Genomic DNA, 18,274 nt, shown 5'->3' on the forward strand with positions numbered 1-18,274 from the left:
CATAACATGTGAGGCTGGGAGAGGCAAAAGTGAAAGTTAGGCAGGAACAAGTTCACTCAAGGCCTGGTGTCTCATGCTCTGGGACTTAGACTCCATCAGTTGTGCGTTGGAGAAACATAGAAGAGTTTTAAGCAGACAAATGATGTGGTCTCATTTCTATTTTAGCTGTGTGGAGGATGATTTGGAAGGAGAAAGACTGGTGGCAAGAGATAAGAGGTGGTCCCAGTATTCTAAGTGAGAAATGATCAGGCCTGAACAAGAACACTCACGGTGTTAAAAGTTTAAAAAATATTTAGTAAACAAATTCAGCTGGAGTTTATGGTCATAAATATGTAGGCGAAAAGAGAGAGGGAAGTTAAGAATGACTCCTAGGTTTCTGGCTTGGATGACTGGATAATGATGCCACCAATGAGAGAGCAAGTAGAAAGTGGAAAAGTCTTTGGATAGGGGAGGAGCGGGGATGAAGACAGATTTTCTTTTAAATGTGTTGAATCATAGTGGAGTGTGGTGACAGATGATCAGCAAGCCATTGTGCATATCAGTCTAAAGCTGAGGAGTGAAGTCTGGGCTAGAGATTTGGCCAATGTCATAGAACAGAATACCAAATGAGATATGGTTCCTGCTCTCAGGGAGTTTGTAGGCTAATAGCAAGACAGCCAGATAAAGACCATCCTGCAGTGTGGCACATGCTGTGCTAGGAATGTGCATCACGGTGCTATGGTAATATATCAGGGAACCTAACCCAAACCCAGGGGAACAGAGAAAAATTCTTTACTTTCACTATACCTGAAAAAAGCAGTCGTTAACATTTATTGTCTTTGTCCAATGGACTTTTTTTTGAGTCATTTATGATAATTTATCAAAGAACAAAGGGATAGTGAAAAACAATTTTATTTGGCATTTCAATAAGAATTTAAACATAACCAGCCTCTTTGTATCAAGTAAATTTTGTTGCACAAACATCACAAAGATGAAAGAATACTGTCTTATGTCCTTTTAGGAAAATGGGATGGTCCAGGTTATTATCACAAAATACTGCATGATCAACTCCTTCTTGTTGAATGACTAAATGAATAAGAATGCCATATTTCCACTTTGTCCTTAGAAATGTATTGTTAGTTCATAGATTCTTGAATTTGAGAAAATTAATCTAGAATATTGTCATCTCAGTGTCTGAGATTTCACTTTATATGACCAATCTGATCATCGTCATTAAAGTGCTACTGTCTGTCTCTGCATTTATCTTTGATTCATTTAATAATTTTGAAATGTCATCTTTGTTCAGTTGTCTTCTCTTTGCTGTTGTGGGCTGAAAATGAAAAATTCTGAATTCCCAACTCTGTCCAATGAAAGTTAAAAACATACTACACACAAGAAAAGAAAACTACCGACCAATATCCATTATGAATACAGATGCACAAATCCTTAACAAACATTAGCAAACTGAATCCAGCAACATATAAAAGAATTATATACCAACACCAAGTGGGATTTTTTTCCGGGAATATAAGGTTGGTTCAACATATAAAAATCAATCAATGTAATGTACCATATTAATAGAATAAAGGATAAAAGTATTTGATCATCTCAGTAGATGCAGAAGAAACATTGGACAAAATCCAACACCCTTTCATGATAAAAACACTCAACAAACTAGAACTAGAAGGGAACCTCCTTACCCTGATAAAGGGCATGTATGAGAAACCCATGACAACATTATGCTTAATGGTGAAATACTGAAAGCTATCTACCTAAGATCAGGAACAAGACAAGATTTCCACTCTCACCAGTTCTATTCAGTATTGTGGAGGTACTAGGCAGGGCATTTAGGCAAGAAAAAGAAAGAAAAAGCACCCAGACTGGAAAGAAAGTAAAATTGTCTCTACAGTCACGTACCACATAATGACATTTCAGTCAACGATGGACAATGGACCCACGTATATGATGGTGGTCCCATAATATTGGTACCATATAGCCTAGGTGTGTCTAAGCTATACCATCTAGGTTTGTGTAAGTATACTCTATGATGTTCACAGAATGACAAAATTGTCTGACTCATTTCTCAGAAGGTATCCCCGTTGTTAAGCAATGCGTAACTATATTCACAGATGACGTGATCTTGTATATAGAAAATCTCAGGAAGTCCACAAAACCATTAGAACTAATAGAGTTCAGCAGGGTTACAGGACAGAAGAACAATATACAAAAATAAATTGTGTTTCTATATACTAGCAATGAACAGTTTGAAAATGAAATTAAGAAAACAATTCCATTTATACTAGCATCAAAAAGAATCACATATTTAAGACAAAACTCAACAAAAGAAAATTAAGACTTGTACTTTGAAAACTATGAAATATCTTTGAAAGAAATTTTAAAAGACATAAATAAATGGAAAGATATCCCCATTCACGGATTGGAAGACTCAGTGTTGTCAAGATGGCAGTATTCCCAAATTGTTCTACCGATTCAACAAAATCCCTATCAAAATCCCAACTGATGTTTTTGTAGGAATTGAAGTTGGTCCTTAATTTCACATGGATGTGCAAGGGACCCAGAATAGTCAAAACAGTCTCGGGGAAAAAAAGAACAAAGTTGGAGGATTCACACTTGACCTATTTCGAAACTTACTACAAAGCTATAGTAATCAAGACTGTGTGGTACTGGCATAAGAATAAATATATATCAATGGAATAGAATTTTTGACAAGGTTGCCAGGACAATTCAGTGGAGAAAGAATAGTCTTATTAACAAATGTTGTTGGAGCAACTGAATATCCATATGCAAAAGAATGAAGTTGGACCCTTACTTCATACCATACACAAAAATTAGCTCAAAATCTATCTAGGACCTACGTGTAAGAGCTAAAACTATAAAACTGTTAGAAGAAAACTTAGGTATAAATCTTCATGGTCTTGGATTAGGCAATGGTTTTTTAGATATGACCCCAAAGCAGAAGCAGCCAAAATAAATATAGATAAATTGGCCACTCTTACAATTCAACAATAGAAAGACAACTCAGTTAAAAAATGGGTAAAAGTTGGTATTTACCCAAATGAATTGAGGACTTATGTCCACACAAAAACCTACACAAAGATGTTTATAGCAGCTTTATTCATATTTGGCAAAACTTGGAAGGAACCAAGATGTCCTTCAGTATGTGAATGGATAAATAAACTGTGGTACATCCCAACAGTGAAATATTATTAAATGCTGAAATAAATGAGCTATCAAACCATAAAAAGATATGGAGGAACCTTAAATGCATATTACTAAGTGAAAGAGGCTAATCTAAATAGGCTACATACTGTATGATTCCAACTATATATCCAGCTATATTGTGGAAAAGACAAAACTATGAAGACATTAAAAAATCAGGGATTAGGGTAGGGAGGGTTGAATAGCCAGAGCACAGAGGATTTTTAGGGGAGTGAAAATACTCTGTATGATACTATAATGGTGGATATATGTCATTATACATTTATTCAAACCCATAGAATGAACACCACCAGGAGTGAACCCTAAGGTAAACTGTGAGTGACTATGATGTGTCAGTGTTGGCTCATCAACTGTAAGAAACATACCACTCTGTGGGGGAATGTTGATAATGAGGGAGGCTCTGCATGTGTCGGGGTAAGAAGTATATGGGAAATCTCTATAGCTTCTTCTCAATTTTGTTGTAAACCTTAAACTGCTCTAAAAAAAATAAAGTCTTTTTAAAAAACAGGCAACGTTTTAAATAGGCATTTCCTCAGAAAAGATATACAAATAACCAAAAAGCACAGGAAAAGATGCTCCGCAACATTAACCTTTAGGAATGGAAATCAAAATCACAATGAGATACCACTTCACACCCACTAGTGTGGCTATAATCACAAAGAGAGCCAATGATAAGTGTTGGTGAGGATGCGGAGAAATTGGAACTCTCATACTTAGCTAGTGAGAATATAAAATGATACAACTGCTTTGGAAAACAGTTCCTCAAAAAGCAGAGGTTCCGCTCTTAGGTGTATGTAGAAGAGAAGTGAAAACATATGTCCACACAGAAACTTGTACACAAATATTTGTATAAGCACTATTTATAATAGTCAATAAGTGCAAACAACCCAAACGTCATTAACTGATGAACTGATAAAATATGGTGTATTCATAATACAATGGAGTATTATTAATCCATGAAGAGAACTGAAGTATGGATACATGCTACAACATGGGTGAACCTTGAAAACATTGTGCTAAGTGAGAGAAGTCAGACACAGAAGGCCACGTACTGTATTCCATTTTAATGAAATGTCCAGAAAAGGCAAATCCATATAGACAAAGTAGATTAGTGGTTGCTAGGGGCTGGGGGAGGAAGAAATGGGGAATGACCTAGCTAATAAGTATAGATTTCCTTTTTGGGATGATGAAAATGTACTGGAATTAGATAGTAGTGATGATTCCACAACTTTGTGAATATGCTAAAAACTATGGAATTGTGTACTCTAAAAGGGTGAGTTTTATGGTAAGTGAATTATATCTCAGTTTTTGAAGAAAGACTGTAAAGATGATGTCTCCAGTCTTCTTCTATACCAACCTTATATACTTCTGTACATGAAAGATGATGCAAAATTGTGAGTGACACAATAAGAAAACTGATAGATAATGATTTTATTGTCCTAGGCAATTCCATCATTCTTTTGATTTCTTATTCTATTTTAGTCTTTTTTAGTCTAGTTGGGAATAATTGATGACTAACAATAAAATAACTCCTAGGGTGAGAGAAAAGCAAAAGGCTTCAAGATGTAGGAAAAATAAGATGCGTATAATGTATTGTGGATTTATAAATGAGTCCAGTGGGCCAACCCATATGAAAATTATAAGATAAAATGAATTTTTTTAAAGTAAAATTTATCTTTGTTCTTTGGGAGACCTTGAAGAAAGAATAAAAGTCGTGAAATAGCAATCTTCCATAAATAGTTAGAACTGTTAAAAAAAAAAAAAAAAAACTAAACGTGGGTCAAATGGACCCTGATGGCACACTGAGGCTTAAGGAGTTAGCATCTGTGCTGAATCTTGAAAGATAAATATCGTTAGTAGGGTGAAGGAAGAGTCTGGAGACAGGAGTGGTAGGACTTACACATTCCAGGTTCAGTGACCTGGAATTGCTGGGATGGGAATCATGTTTAACTTGACTAGCTAACAATATCCTGATCTTTAACACAGAACTAGTTGAGGGACCCAGACAGCATCTAGTCTGAGCTCAGAAGTGGTAAGATCTTTATTCTCGATGGAGGCTGTCTTCCTAGTGTATGGAACAACACTAAGCACTAAACACTGCTGATGCCTGCTTCATTACTTCATTATTTTTCACAGAATGGCTTGCTTTTCTGACACAGGCTACTTACCAAAAGCTGCTACCTCTGTACTTCCCGAGATCATTAAAAGAGGAGAGTCGATCATTGCCATACCTACCTGCAGATATTGGAAATGCAGAAGGGGAGCCTGTGGTACCTGAACGACAGATTAGAATAAGTGAAAAGCCTGGTGCTCCGGAGGGTGAGTCCCATCTTTCTTAATTTCCCTCTTAAGGAAGCAAAGGGACTGATAGAACACCAGTCACCAAAGAAGTAGAAATTTCAGCTTGACCTTTGGGAAGTTCTCTATTAGCGTGACCCTAAGATCAAGACCAACTGAGATGTTTTTAGAGTCTTATTCTTGTTAAGATTTATTCTTTAAATTAAAAAACCTATCTATATATGTTACCTTAAGTCTGTGTTAAGCAGTAGAGATTCGGAAGTGGGTATAACAACATTCTCACCCTCTTGAAGCTTATAGTTTCAGGCAGACACTGTTGAGACAGTGGTAAGGTGCATTATCATCTAAAATTTCAACAATGTCCTCTAAAAGCCATAGCTAACATTAAATACTAAGACAAGAATACTTTAACCATTTATTTTGTTTCTTTAGGTTACATACCCACATAGATATGAAGCAATGGTAGAGCACTGTAGGATGGGAGCCCTTCTGAATCTGTTCTGTATGACAGCTTATGCAGGTCTTCATGGGCACATGTTTAAGGTCATAAATCCCTTCTATGGAGATAGGCTCCACAAGCTTCAGTGCTGGAACTTGATCTCAAAAGTCAGCAGCTTAAAATTTCACCGAAATTACTGTGAGATTCCTACTGTGAACACTTTTAAATGAGCATTAAGTTAAAACCTGTAGAAGGCCACTCATCACCAGTACACAGACTTAAATCTCATGGAGGGAGTTATAAATGGTGTAGCATTAGGAAAGGTCTATGAACGAAGTTTTCCTGCAGGAATGCCCATGTACCTTAGGGAGCCTCCAATACTATACACCCTTGAAATATGCCCAGAGTCATTTGGAAATCCTCATAATTGTGACCACCACTATAGAATGTAATTTTTCCTAAATTCAGAAAAGTCATTTTATAGGACAAGGAGTAACGAATAGCAAAACCAATTTGAGATGGCAGTGCTGGGCAGGAAATGAGACTGACTCATTAGCCAAAAGGTCCCCTTCTATTGACCATTCTCAGAGTGCTTGATTTGCATTTATATCTCACAAAATATTGTTACCTCATAGATATAGGCCTTAGTGTTCATAAATATTTTCAAATAGAATGTTAAATCTCTTAAAATAGTTGTAAAATCAGTTTTACTTGAGGGATTGAAAGAAGATTTCATCCATGAGTATTTTTTAATACAAGCAGGCTCTTCCACGCTGTTGGCCTGTCACATTTTGAGGAGCGGTGAAGTAGACGTGAGGAAGTTCGAGCTAGATGGCCCACCAGCATGGGCTTCAAGTGGTAGCTCTGCCTTAGGAAGCTCCCCATAGTCCAAGGGTTTTTTTTTCTCCTTTCTTTAACAATTTTTTTTTTTTATTTTATCAGATCTCTTAATGCAGTGGGGATACACTAAGAGATGATCCACTCCCAAGGAACTGGCTTCTAGTAGCCAAACATGAAGTGGTGATATGAATAAATCAGAAAGTCTAATTTAATTTGTAGTGAGAACTATAACTCTTATGGACCAGAATGATTATGTAGGCATGACCAGTGTGTAAAACCAGGATGTTAAATTAGAATCAAAACATATCTTAGTGAATGTGGACCATAACCCACGATCCTAGTCCATCCATCTTCCTTTGGGGGTTACCTGACAGTATATGCCAGTCAATCAAATGCTCCCTCCTTACACAATTCTGAATAAACGACCCCAAATATTTGTTCCTTATGTTTCTTGTTAACTGCTGGGCTACAGTCCATCTTTAAACACCCATACAGTTTCATTATTTCTATCTTTTCACTCATGATTACGTTCTGTTCTTTCCTTCCTAAGGTTACACCCAGGTCACCTTGATTTGATTTCATATATTCCTAGAACTTCTGTCACACGTGGACGGTGGTTTCTTTCATTATTTCAGTTCTTCAAATGCCTGAATCTGATTTCAGTTTCATTCTCAAAACATAACCCTAACCCCAGTCTTTGGAGTTACCTCACAGTCATCCCTATTGCAGCATTCACAATCTATTTGTAGCATTTTCTGTCAAGTTTCGTCATGAGATCTCTATTGATAGTATTTTTGTTACAGACCACCATGAAGAGGATGAAGGCTTGGGTGTTGATCTCTCTTTCATTGGCTCTCATGCTTTTGCTCGAATGGAAGGAGATATTGATAAGCAAAGAAGACTGATCCTTCAGGGGCAGTTATCAGAGGCAGCCCTGCAGAAGCAGCATCAAAGAAAGTAAGGCAAACTCCTTTGGACTGATGGACGTGTAAGGGCAGGGGAGACAAGAAAGGGCCTTACATCTGCTGAATGACCCACATAGAATGTGTTCTAATTTATTCTTTATAACAATCCAGTGAGGAAGAGATTGTTTCCATTTTGTAGTTGCAGAGACTCAAAGTAAAAGAATTTATCAGTGGTCACAGTTAATGTGTGATGAAGCCAGTGTTCAGATGATGCCTGATTTCAGGGCTCCTGTTCCTTCTGCAGTGCCTCTGGTTGAGGTTATATTCTAAAGGTAGAAACTAGGGAAAGGGGAGGACAGGGTTACAAAGTTTTTATTTAACTTTAATATATTTATAATTAAAGCATAATCTACTGTTTTATTAAATTTAAAAGAGTTTTATTCCTCCCTGACTTATCCCAAAGACCTTATAAGAACATTCCATTTTTTCAGATGTTTCGTAAAGCAATTCTGAATAAATCTTTTAAGACATGGGTAAGCTTTTCCAAGGATTAACAGTCCTCAGAGCTAACTGCTTTTCAAAAACTTTTAAAGGAAAGAAAAAATCATAAACTGTAAAATGGTTAAGATTATCCATTTCCTTATAGGGTTGGTTGAGGGGGTAACATCTCATAGGGTTGTTGTGAGCGTTAAATAAGATAATGTAATGAGCTTAGCACAGCACCTGGTACTTAGCAGGCTCTTAAAATTGGTCACTGCTGTTCTCTTCAATACTGAGCAAATCGTAGTCTGTTTTACCTGTGAGCTTTGGTACTTGCCATCCCTTTAGAATACTCTCATCCTTCAATTCCTGCCCATTCTCCAGGTTTCAGCTTAGAAGCAGTTGCCTCTGGAAACCTATCTTGTAAGTTGGAATAGTTGGAATAGAAGTCTGGAAGAGATCCCTTCTTCTCCTGTATGCTTTTTTCACACCCTGTACTTAACCAAATCACAGGATAGCATTTATCGCACTGTAGTGTAATGATGTGTGGTTGTTGTTGGTCTCCATCTGTAAAGTGGGAGTTAGACTAGATAATCTCTGGAGTCCCTTAGAGGATTAGAGTTTTGTGTCTCCTGAGTTCCTAGTTTTCACTTTATTCTGATGATGTTTTTAGAAGCAAAGCAAATTAACCACTAGGGGGCACCAATGAACAGCTTTTTCCAAAGGCAATCATAATTAAATGATAGTTTCCATGGTTTCTAAACCATGTGTGGCCATGTGTAAGAATCATCTGGCAAAGGTTTTTTTTTTTTGAATACAGTGACTGGGCTCTCCCTCCCCTAACTGAGACTTTGGCATCCATATATATATTAAAACTTTTTCACATCATGATTCATGCACTGCTAGGTTTGGGTACCTCTTTTGGTCTAGGGCAGTGGTTCTCAAACTATTTGGTCTCAGGTCCCCTTTGCACACTTAAAAATTGTTGAGGACCCCAGAGAGCTTTTGTTCACATGGGTTATACCGACCAATATTTATCATATGAGAAATGTCTTATTAATTCGTTTAAAAATAACCTATTATGTTTTTGCGAAAATAACTTTAAAAAAGATTAGTGAGAAGAATGGCACTGTTTTACATTTTTGCAAGCCTATTAACATTTGGCTTAATAGAAGACAGCTGGATTCTCATATCAGCATTTAAACTGTTGCAATAAGTTGTTCTGGGTGAAGTATGTGAGGAAAATTTGACCTCAGTTACATAGTTAGAAAAGGGAAATAGCCTTTGCAAATAATTGGGGATATTCTTCTGTGATATTATATCATAACTTGATAAATGGTAGTTTCTTAAAGTTTAGTTGTAATGTGCAATCTCAAACCATATTCATGAATTTTTGTATTCTGTTGTATTAAAATGTGTTGTTTTGTCTTGCACTTTGAATAGATTTTATAATAGGAATTTATAACATAAATTTATAGCATGATACATTGGTCTTTTAGAAAATATTGATTCACTGAATTATTCAGGTCTTCCAAATATTGACACATTTCATTACATAGTATCAAAAAATAATTGTTAAAATCACCACTGATCTCATCAGAAAAGTCTTTAAGTATTAGGAACTATAAGCTGCTGGTAATGGATGCAAATTTTCCAAAATTACATATATTTTTTAAGTCTCAAGTTTTATCACTGGCATCAAATACTCTTGGTTGTTTTTCTTGAAATGACAAGGTAAGTTTATTTGTTTTTGAGAAAACATCTGCCAAATACTCATGTTGAATAATGAAAGTTTGTCTGCCGGTCATTGTTCGAAGAAAAATGGTGTTCCATGAAAAACAGCAACTAGTTCAGCTTGAAAGTCAAACACACATTGCTTTTCTTCAAGACAACCTCATACTTCGGTATGCAGAAGTGCTTTATGTGCTTTTCTCATTTTGTGACACGTTAATATTTATAAAGATGTGTTCCCAAGGGTTGATTTCATAAAATGAATAATTTTTACCTCCTTATCAAAGACATTCTTAAATGAAACTGGCTCTTTTTTTTCTGTATTTGGCAATGAAGAACACAATGACTACGAGTAAAATGTGGTGCCTCTGCCTTGATTCATGCTAAGACACTAGGAGTTTTACCCAGCAGTTGCTTTTGCACCATCAGTGCAAACATCAACACGGTGAAAAAGACAAATGATATTTCAGTATTATTATGAATAGTTTTGATCTTTCAAATCCCCTGAAAAAGTCTCGGGACGGCGGACCACACTTTGAGCACCACTGGTCTGTGGTCTCTCACCAGTACTTTTAGTTGGAAGAAATTTTGATAATCATCTGATAGAGTTTTCCAAAGCGGAGCACACAGTCTATAGGCATTAGAGGGGTACTTGCTAAAAATTTGTAGGCGCCACACCAAACTTCCTGAATCAGAACCTCTGTGGGAAGGACTCAGGAATCTTCCTTCTAAAGTTTCTTAGATGATTCTTTTCTGCCCTAAATCGCTGATCTAGTCTGACTTCTTTTACTTTACAGAGGGTAAATTGATCTCCAAGAGTGTCTTGCCCAGAGTTACAGCTAATTGAGGAGGAGCCTTCAAAGTGGCTGCTGCAGCATATCTCCCTTCTCTAGCTCCGTCTTCAGCCCACTTACACAAATCAACTGGAGAAGTTGGAGGACTAGAGTCTTCTGTATTCATATACAAGGAACTGCATTGTTAGCACCTTTCTCAAATCAGTCAGCTGCTTCACTTTGCTTCTCTTCTCTTCTCTTGTCTTCTGTCTCACGCACCCCCTCCACATACCTTTTCCATTTCTCCATGAGTGGCACAGATAATCTAGAATTTTTTATCTTTGTGTTTGGACTTTGTACTTGTCTGTGTCTCTCTCTTTTTAATGAGATTTGTTTCACTTTGTAATGACTAGTTTAAGCCAGTATTAAAGTGAATCTTTATTCGCTAAGTCCATGGCTTTCTGGAAAGGAGTCCTCAGCAAAGGGGTAACTTCTAGGAAGGAATATGAATACAGGATCTAAAGCATTGTCCTTCTTATTGGTAGAAGGCCTTGATGTTGAGATTCAGATTTGTTACACAGTTGACAATCTCCATTCACTTCAGGAAACATTGGATATTTACTCTGTACAAGATAACATTCTAGATACTGAAATATGCAGACATAAATAAAGTAGTCCCTCACTTCTGGAAATTCACGAGTGAGCCACACTACTTTCAGTTGTCAGGGGTATGTTCTGAACAGCAGTCAGGTTATTGTGCACATCTAGTCAACGTGTAGTTGCACACGTGGAGAACAGCACCGCCTCTGGCTCCCAAAGCCTGAAACAAGAAACAAATGCTTGGTATCTCTGCTACTCAGTTCCCTTGAGTGATAAACCACACTTGAATCAAAAGATTTCCAGATTTCCCATTTAGGTGCCCAGTGTCTGAAATGCTTAAAGATGAGGTCTTCTATCTATATTGCAGAATACTTCAGAGTAATAACAGCAGCTCGAAAGTGTGGTCTGGGGACCATGAGACCCTTTCAGGGAGGCTCTGAGACTAAAAGTATTTTTCTGTTGTTACTAAGACTATGTGCCCTTTTCATTCTCATTCTGACCAGTGTTCAGTGAAGTTTTCCAGAGGCTACTTAATATGTGATATTGCAGTAGATTAAATGCAGAAGGAGATGTGAGAATCTAGCAGAAATTTAAGAGATTTGCTACTTAATATGTGATATTGCAGTAGATTAAATGCAGAAGGAGATGTGAGAATCTAGCAGAAATTTAAGAGATTTGCAAAAATGTGAGTGTGTGACTCTTCTCCCTAAATGTAGCTTTTTTCATAAAAACTTATTTATGTTCATGTAATAGGTTTTTTATTGTTTTTTAATTAATTATGTAAAATTGTTTTCTGTTTTTATTTCTAATATGGTAAATATTGATAGATAGAACTGACATAAACAAAAAGTCTTTAGGGTCCACAATAATTTCTAAAAACATACAAGGGTCCTGAGACCGAGAAGTTTGAGAATTGGTGACCAATTGTTTAGGTGTTTATGATATTACAGAGCTGTAAGTCACGTGTGTACTCTGCCTCATGCTGAATGTTTAAGATTGCAAGTTGTAGTTTTAAAAATTTATTTCTCTTACTCTTTTTAAATCAGGTTTTTATTTATACATATTGAATTTGGTTTCTGTTGATTATATTAGTTGATCAGGTTAAGCAAATGATAAATGTTTTTATCTTGAAGTAAGTCGGTCTTTAGTTAGTAATATCTCTTTTTGAAAGGCTTCAATTCTTCCATCAGTAACAAAATTAAAGATTACATGGATTGGCTGTAGGATTAGATCATTCCTTTCATAGCATTGCCTTGCCACATCAGTATCTCTTTGTAATAATTCCTTTTAACATCTAAAAAAATTGGGCATGTTAAATTCTTGATTAATATTTCCAGGTCTATCCAGTTGTGACACTGATTTGGGTGTATCATAAGATAGAAGTTGGCTTGCTTGCAAAGATTAGGAAGCAAACTAGATATTCTTTTTCAAAGTTATAGTTTTTAAAACTCAAAATTATTTTGCAGTCACTTTTATTATTTTTCATTAGTGTTCTTTGGTTGGCTTAAGATCCAGTTGCCTTTAACTCTTATGTCATTTTTCACAGTAAAAACTTTATCTTATTCATTATTAAGTATTTATTGAGCCCTTACTCATGTGCCAGGTGTTGTGCTACAAACGTAATAAAGTGATACGCAAGACAGATACAGCTCTCTCATGGAGCTCCTCATGCAGCTTAGGGTCTTGCAGAGGAGAGAAATGTTAAACTAATTCTGATTTGAATAATTCATTTAAGTTACAGGGTGCAATAAGGTTATATAACAAGGGTCTTAACCAAGGCCAGTGTGGGGCAGTTGCACGAAGTCAGGAAAAGTTTCTGTTAATTCCAAAGCCAAAATTATTCCCGGGCAATTGGTTGTATACAAACGGGTTAGTTATTGGTCTTTTAAGAGTAATTTAGCTTAAATTTTCTTCATTTAATGTTTGGCTTGCAGGTGGTTGGTAATTGATTAACTGGAAGAAATTGCCGTATGTTAGCTTTGTGAGGACAACATCCAACCTGAGTTGATTGCAGCCTATTGAGAAATTACCTATTCAGTATTTCTGTTTTTAGAGCACTGTAGTTGCTACTTTTGCTGAGTTTATGACATTTTTGTGTGACTGTTTACCTATGATTATTATATTTCACACATCAAGTAATAGAAATTTGTTTATTTAGAATAAGCTCTAGAAAAACAAGAAACCATTTTGAGTTGAAATTTTCCTTTTTTAGCTTTTGTTTTGATTGGTGGATTGAAATGAAAGATTGCATGTCTTTACTGAAATAAAACACAGAAACTACAACAAAAAATGAGGTGCAGTTTATAAGATATAGTGGAAAATTTAAAACATTCTTTGAATAAATGAGGAAAACAAGAAAAGCATTGTTTCTCTATTGCATGAGGAGATAAAGCTAATAATATCTTTTGCTTTTATTCCCTCCCCCCAAATACTGATTTAAAAAAAGAGAAAATGTAACTATATAATCAGATTAAATTTAGGCAATCTATAGTGGGAATGGAGAAGACTAAATTAGAATAAAGAAGAAACCAGGTGAAATTGCAGTCATGAATTGTTGTATTGGAATTCATCTCAAGGTCCTTAGAAACTGGGACAGCACCAGTGTCTTAGTGGTGATTCTGAACCTTTTTTGAATCATAAAGCCTTTGAGAATCTGATGTGAGCTATAAACTTTCTCCCCATAAACATGTTCATATGGATTTTGCCAACCAAGTCTATCCTGGGATCTCAAATTGTTAATCACACATCAGGGATAAAAACATTTAGAGTTTATACTATTTCTGAGTTCACACCATGCACTAAAATTGATTTAGACAGACTAAGGACTTAAATTAAAAAAAAAACTCATAAAAGTTATAGGTTAGTATCTTTCATACCTTGAAGAAAGGACAGGTTTCTTAAAGAAGATATAAAAAGCATAAAGAGAAAAAATAGTTTTGACTATATTAAAATTAAGAACTTTAGAATGTGGAGCAGTGAAGCTTATGTGAACAGCAAGTTACAGAATGGGAGTACCATAGTACACACAACTGGCAAATGATTAGTATCAAGAATATAAAGAACCCCTACAAATAAGTGACAAAAGAACAAACAGCCCAATAGAAAAGTGGACATACAGTATGAACAGGCATCTCCCAGAAGAGGAAAACACGGCCAGTAAACATTAACAGGGTCTCAACATCATTAGTGACAGAAATGAGATGCCGTTTCAAACCTAGTTGATTGGTAAAAGTTAAAACATCTGCTAATACCAAGTGTTGAAGACGATGTGGATTCACAGGATCTCCTATTTATTGCTTGTAGAAGTATAAATTGTTAACAACACTTTGGAAGAGGTTTGGCCTTTTCTCCTAAAACTGAACATACCGTATAACCTAGCACTTCCACTTCTAGGTATCTACCCAAGAGAAATCATGCAGACAAATACCAGGAGACACGTAAAATAAGTTAATCGTGGCACTATTCATGGTAGCAAAAACTGGAAATAGCACAAGTGCCCATGAATATGAGAGTGGATGAAAAAAGCTATAGTTTTCGTATAGTATAAATACATTATACATAGTAGTCAAAATGAATGAACAGTGTTGACATCCAATAATATAGGTGAATCTTAGCAATATAATAAGTCAAAAAGGTAACACCCAAAAGGTTGCTACAGCATGATGAACTTTTCTTTTTTGAATAGTTAAAAACAACCAATAATTTTTTAAGGAATACATACAGATGAATTAGAATGGTATAAAGAAGAAAGCAAGAAAAAGATCAACCTGAGATTCCAGATGATGGGTAGAGAGAGGCAGAGGCTGGAATTGGAGGGGAGTGACCATGTTTGTTGTGAGGGTACTAACTTGTTTTGGGTGGTAGGTTCTGGAGTGCTTATTACTTCACTAAAAATAACTAATTAGACAACCAGATTTTTAAAGAGAATCATGCGTGTACCAGTGATGAAAGTGTTTTAAACCAATGGTGATTAATTCTGTTTTGTGCACCTGAGTTCCAGTTAAAAAAATTTTTTTTTTCAGAGTTTATTGAACACAGAATTACTGAGTATCAGGAACTACCCTAGAGATTTTCTGGAAATATAGAAACAAGTAAGACATATTCCCTATCTTGTGGTCTAACAGAGTAGAAGCCAACGTAGCAATAACTGGGTGAAGCCTTGTGCTAGTCTTCGTGGTACAAAGAAGGGAGCAGTTAGTTCTAAAACAGGTCTGCACCTTCCCTTCACTCTCCCTCGCTCCACTACCACCCCGACCCCACCAGTCCCCCTCAGCATACATACTTGACGGATAGCGTATTTGGACATCTGTTACGTTGCTTGTCTCATTCTGTCTCATTATAAAGTTAATTGTGTTTTTCATGTGTCTGTCTCATATATATACTTTAAACTCTTTGAAGCCAATGGCGTTTTATTATTCTTCTCAGGCCCCAAAATGCCTTGAATAATACTCATGTTTATTATTTAATACAACAAGGACTTGAGTCGCTGTTATGATGCAGGCATTGCATTTATGCAATAAATCTTTAAAAAATGAGCTAAAAAATACGTGAATAGAGTAGTATAGAAATTAACAGGTATTTACTGAATTCCTGTTACAGGTTTTGTGCTAGGATCTGTGGTGCTCATACGAGATTTAAGATATATTATTCTCTTTAGTCTCATTGTGGAGGTGGCTTAACCTTAAAACAATTAGAAAACAGTACCATTGAGGATTTAGTGTAAATAAACTAGAAAATGACTCTGTGTGAAAATATGGAATAGTGCATATGAATAGGGAGAACTACAATAACCAGTGGTCTTTTCTTGACTTGCAAATTATATCTTTACCAAAATTAAAAGCTATTGTCTTTGACTTTTCGATTTGCATAGGTAGGCAAGTTTCCGCATTTAAAAAGGCAAACTATAGCACTGTGCAATACCAAGTGTGTTTTTCACAAGCAATAACAATTCCTGTGAAACTAGCAGGCATATCACTTGTTGATTATCATCAATATGTAATAGACTTCCTATTAAATATCCTTAGTTGTGTTATTGTACTTTATAGCTGAAAAGTGTCCTACATAAACACTATTTTGCAGATGAGGAAACTCTATGGACCTCACATAGAGGTGAAACAACTTTATTAAGGTTGCACAGAAAATGAGAAGATCAGAACCCAAGTCTCCCCTCTCCTGGTTTACATTTTTTGTGTTATGGGATGTTGCCATATGTGACCTAGATACTTCAGAGTTGCATTGCGTACATTTAGGTACCTTGAAAGCATTTTTCACAGTCAAGTAGGTGGCACTTTGAATTTTAAGAAAGCAGTATGCAATAGTAGAAAAAGTACTGACCTCTCCAGAAATCTGGAGACCTGAGTGCAGCTTCAGATTCAACTCTGCCATTAATTGGCTGGAAACTCTAAGATTAACTTGGCCTTTTGTAGATCATTTCCCTTCTTTGACGTCTTCAACATCTCTTCCAGCTTGAATATCCTCTTAGCCAAAGCCAGACTACAGTCCCTGTGATCTGGTATATGGTGTATCAGTACAACTGGTTTGATTAGCCAGTCTTTAAATAAACCTGGACATCCCAGATAAAATTACCTAGTTTCTTTGTGGTCCCACATAACATGTACACTTACCTGTTTTCCATCCGAAAGTAAACTCCTTGAGGGTACTGACTATTGTCCATTCACTGTATCATTCTCAATTCCTATCATATAGTAAACCATCAGTAAATCTTTTTTGAATGAACATCTGTTTTTGAGAATTACTGTTGCTTTAGACTTTCTCTATTTGCATTTTTCTTGGTAAAGGAAAATAATAGTATTGAAAAACAATGGTAGGGGCCGGCCCTGTGGGTGAGTGGTTAAGTTCATGCACTCTACTCCGGTGGCCCAGGGTTTCACCTGTTCAGATCCTGGGCATAGACATGGCACCGCTCATCAGGTCATGCTGAGGCAGCATCCCACATAGCACAACCAGAAGGACCACACCTATAATATACAACTGTGTACTGCAGGGCTTCGGGGAGAAGAAGAAGAAAAAGAAGATTGGCAACAGATGTTAGCTCAGGTGCCAATCTTTAAAAAAAAAGACAATGGTAGTTTGAGTACTTGGTATCTTTGCCATTTATATGAGTAGTCTTCATGTGATCATAAGATTTTTTTAATCATGTAATATGAACACATTCCTTTCTCAGTAACTCGTGTTTACTTTATCGATAACACGTAGTAGAGACTGTGCATTGTGTAACAGCCTCTTTAACTCCTTCCACTTTACAATAAAACATTATTCTTTAGGAACAGGGAAAGATAAAAACAGGTCTAGTTTGTAAATTTAGTTTATAAAGGTTTATTATAATAATTGTATCCTTTATTTCTCTAGTTATAATCGCTGGTTATGTCAAGCAAGATCTGAGGATCTGTCTGATATTGCTTCTCTAAAAGCCTTATACCAAACAGGTGAGCTTAAAGATATGATAACTTATTCTCTTACTAATTAAGGAGGCTACCTTGCATGCTATTAGAGACTTCATTTTTCTCTGATTTTTGTCCATTTTATCTATGAATAAAATGTTGTGCTAATGAAGATAGTTTTTGCTCATCGTCAAGATGTTAAAAAGAATATTTCAACCTATAAAATTTTCAACTTGTAGTTCTACATTGGCCTGCTTCATTTCTTCTTAATGTCCTTTTTCTTATCTTTTAAATTTTTTTTCTGCTTTTAAAAATACCGTGTACTTGCTATACAAAATTCAAACCTTACATAAATGTATAATGGTGACATATATGTCATATGGTGTTATGACATAATGACACATGACATAATGACATGGCATTTATGACATAAATATGTAACAGTGAAAGTTCTCAGATTCTCACTTTCTCCATTATATTTCTTTTTCAGACAGTACTTGTTAATTTTTCAGATTTGAATTTCATTTAGTTTTTCTAGGATTGCTAATGTTATTAAAAGTTGTAGTAAGCTTGAACAAAAAGCTGTTA

The 18,274-nt window shown here is 35.8% G+C and overlaps 1 protein-coding gene across 7 annotated transcripts in view; it reads left to right on the forward strand.

The window, feature by feature from the left end:
- GDAP2 (ganglioside induced differentiation associated protein 2) overlaps positions 1 to 18,274 on the forward strand; it is a 71,469-nt gene that overhangs the window by 26,797 nt on the left and 26,398 nt on the right. For all 7 annotated transcript variants that reach the window (XM_070607667.1, XM_070607668.1, XM_070607670.1 and 4 more), the window contains exons 7-9: positions 5,379 to 5,538; positions 7,600 to 7,753; positions 17,655 to 17,731. In XM_070607667.1, the coding sequence (XP_070463768.1) occupies positions 5,379 to 5,538; positions 7,600 to 7,753; positions 17,655 to 17,731 (391 nt within the window). The remainder of the gene's footprint in view (positions 1 to 5,378; positions 5,539 to 7,599; positions 7,754 to 17,654; positions 17,732 to 18,274) is intronic.

The sequence above is a fragment of the Equus przewalskii genome, unplaced genomic scaffold, assembly GCF_037783145.1.
Source record: "Equus przewalskii isolate Varuska unplaced genomic scaffold, EquPr2 ChrUn-13, whole genome shotgun sequence".
In the NCBI taxonomy this organism is placed as follows: domain Eukaryota; kingdom Metazoa; phylum Chordata; class Mammalia; order Perissodactyla; family Equidae; genus Equus; species Equus przewalskii.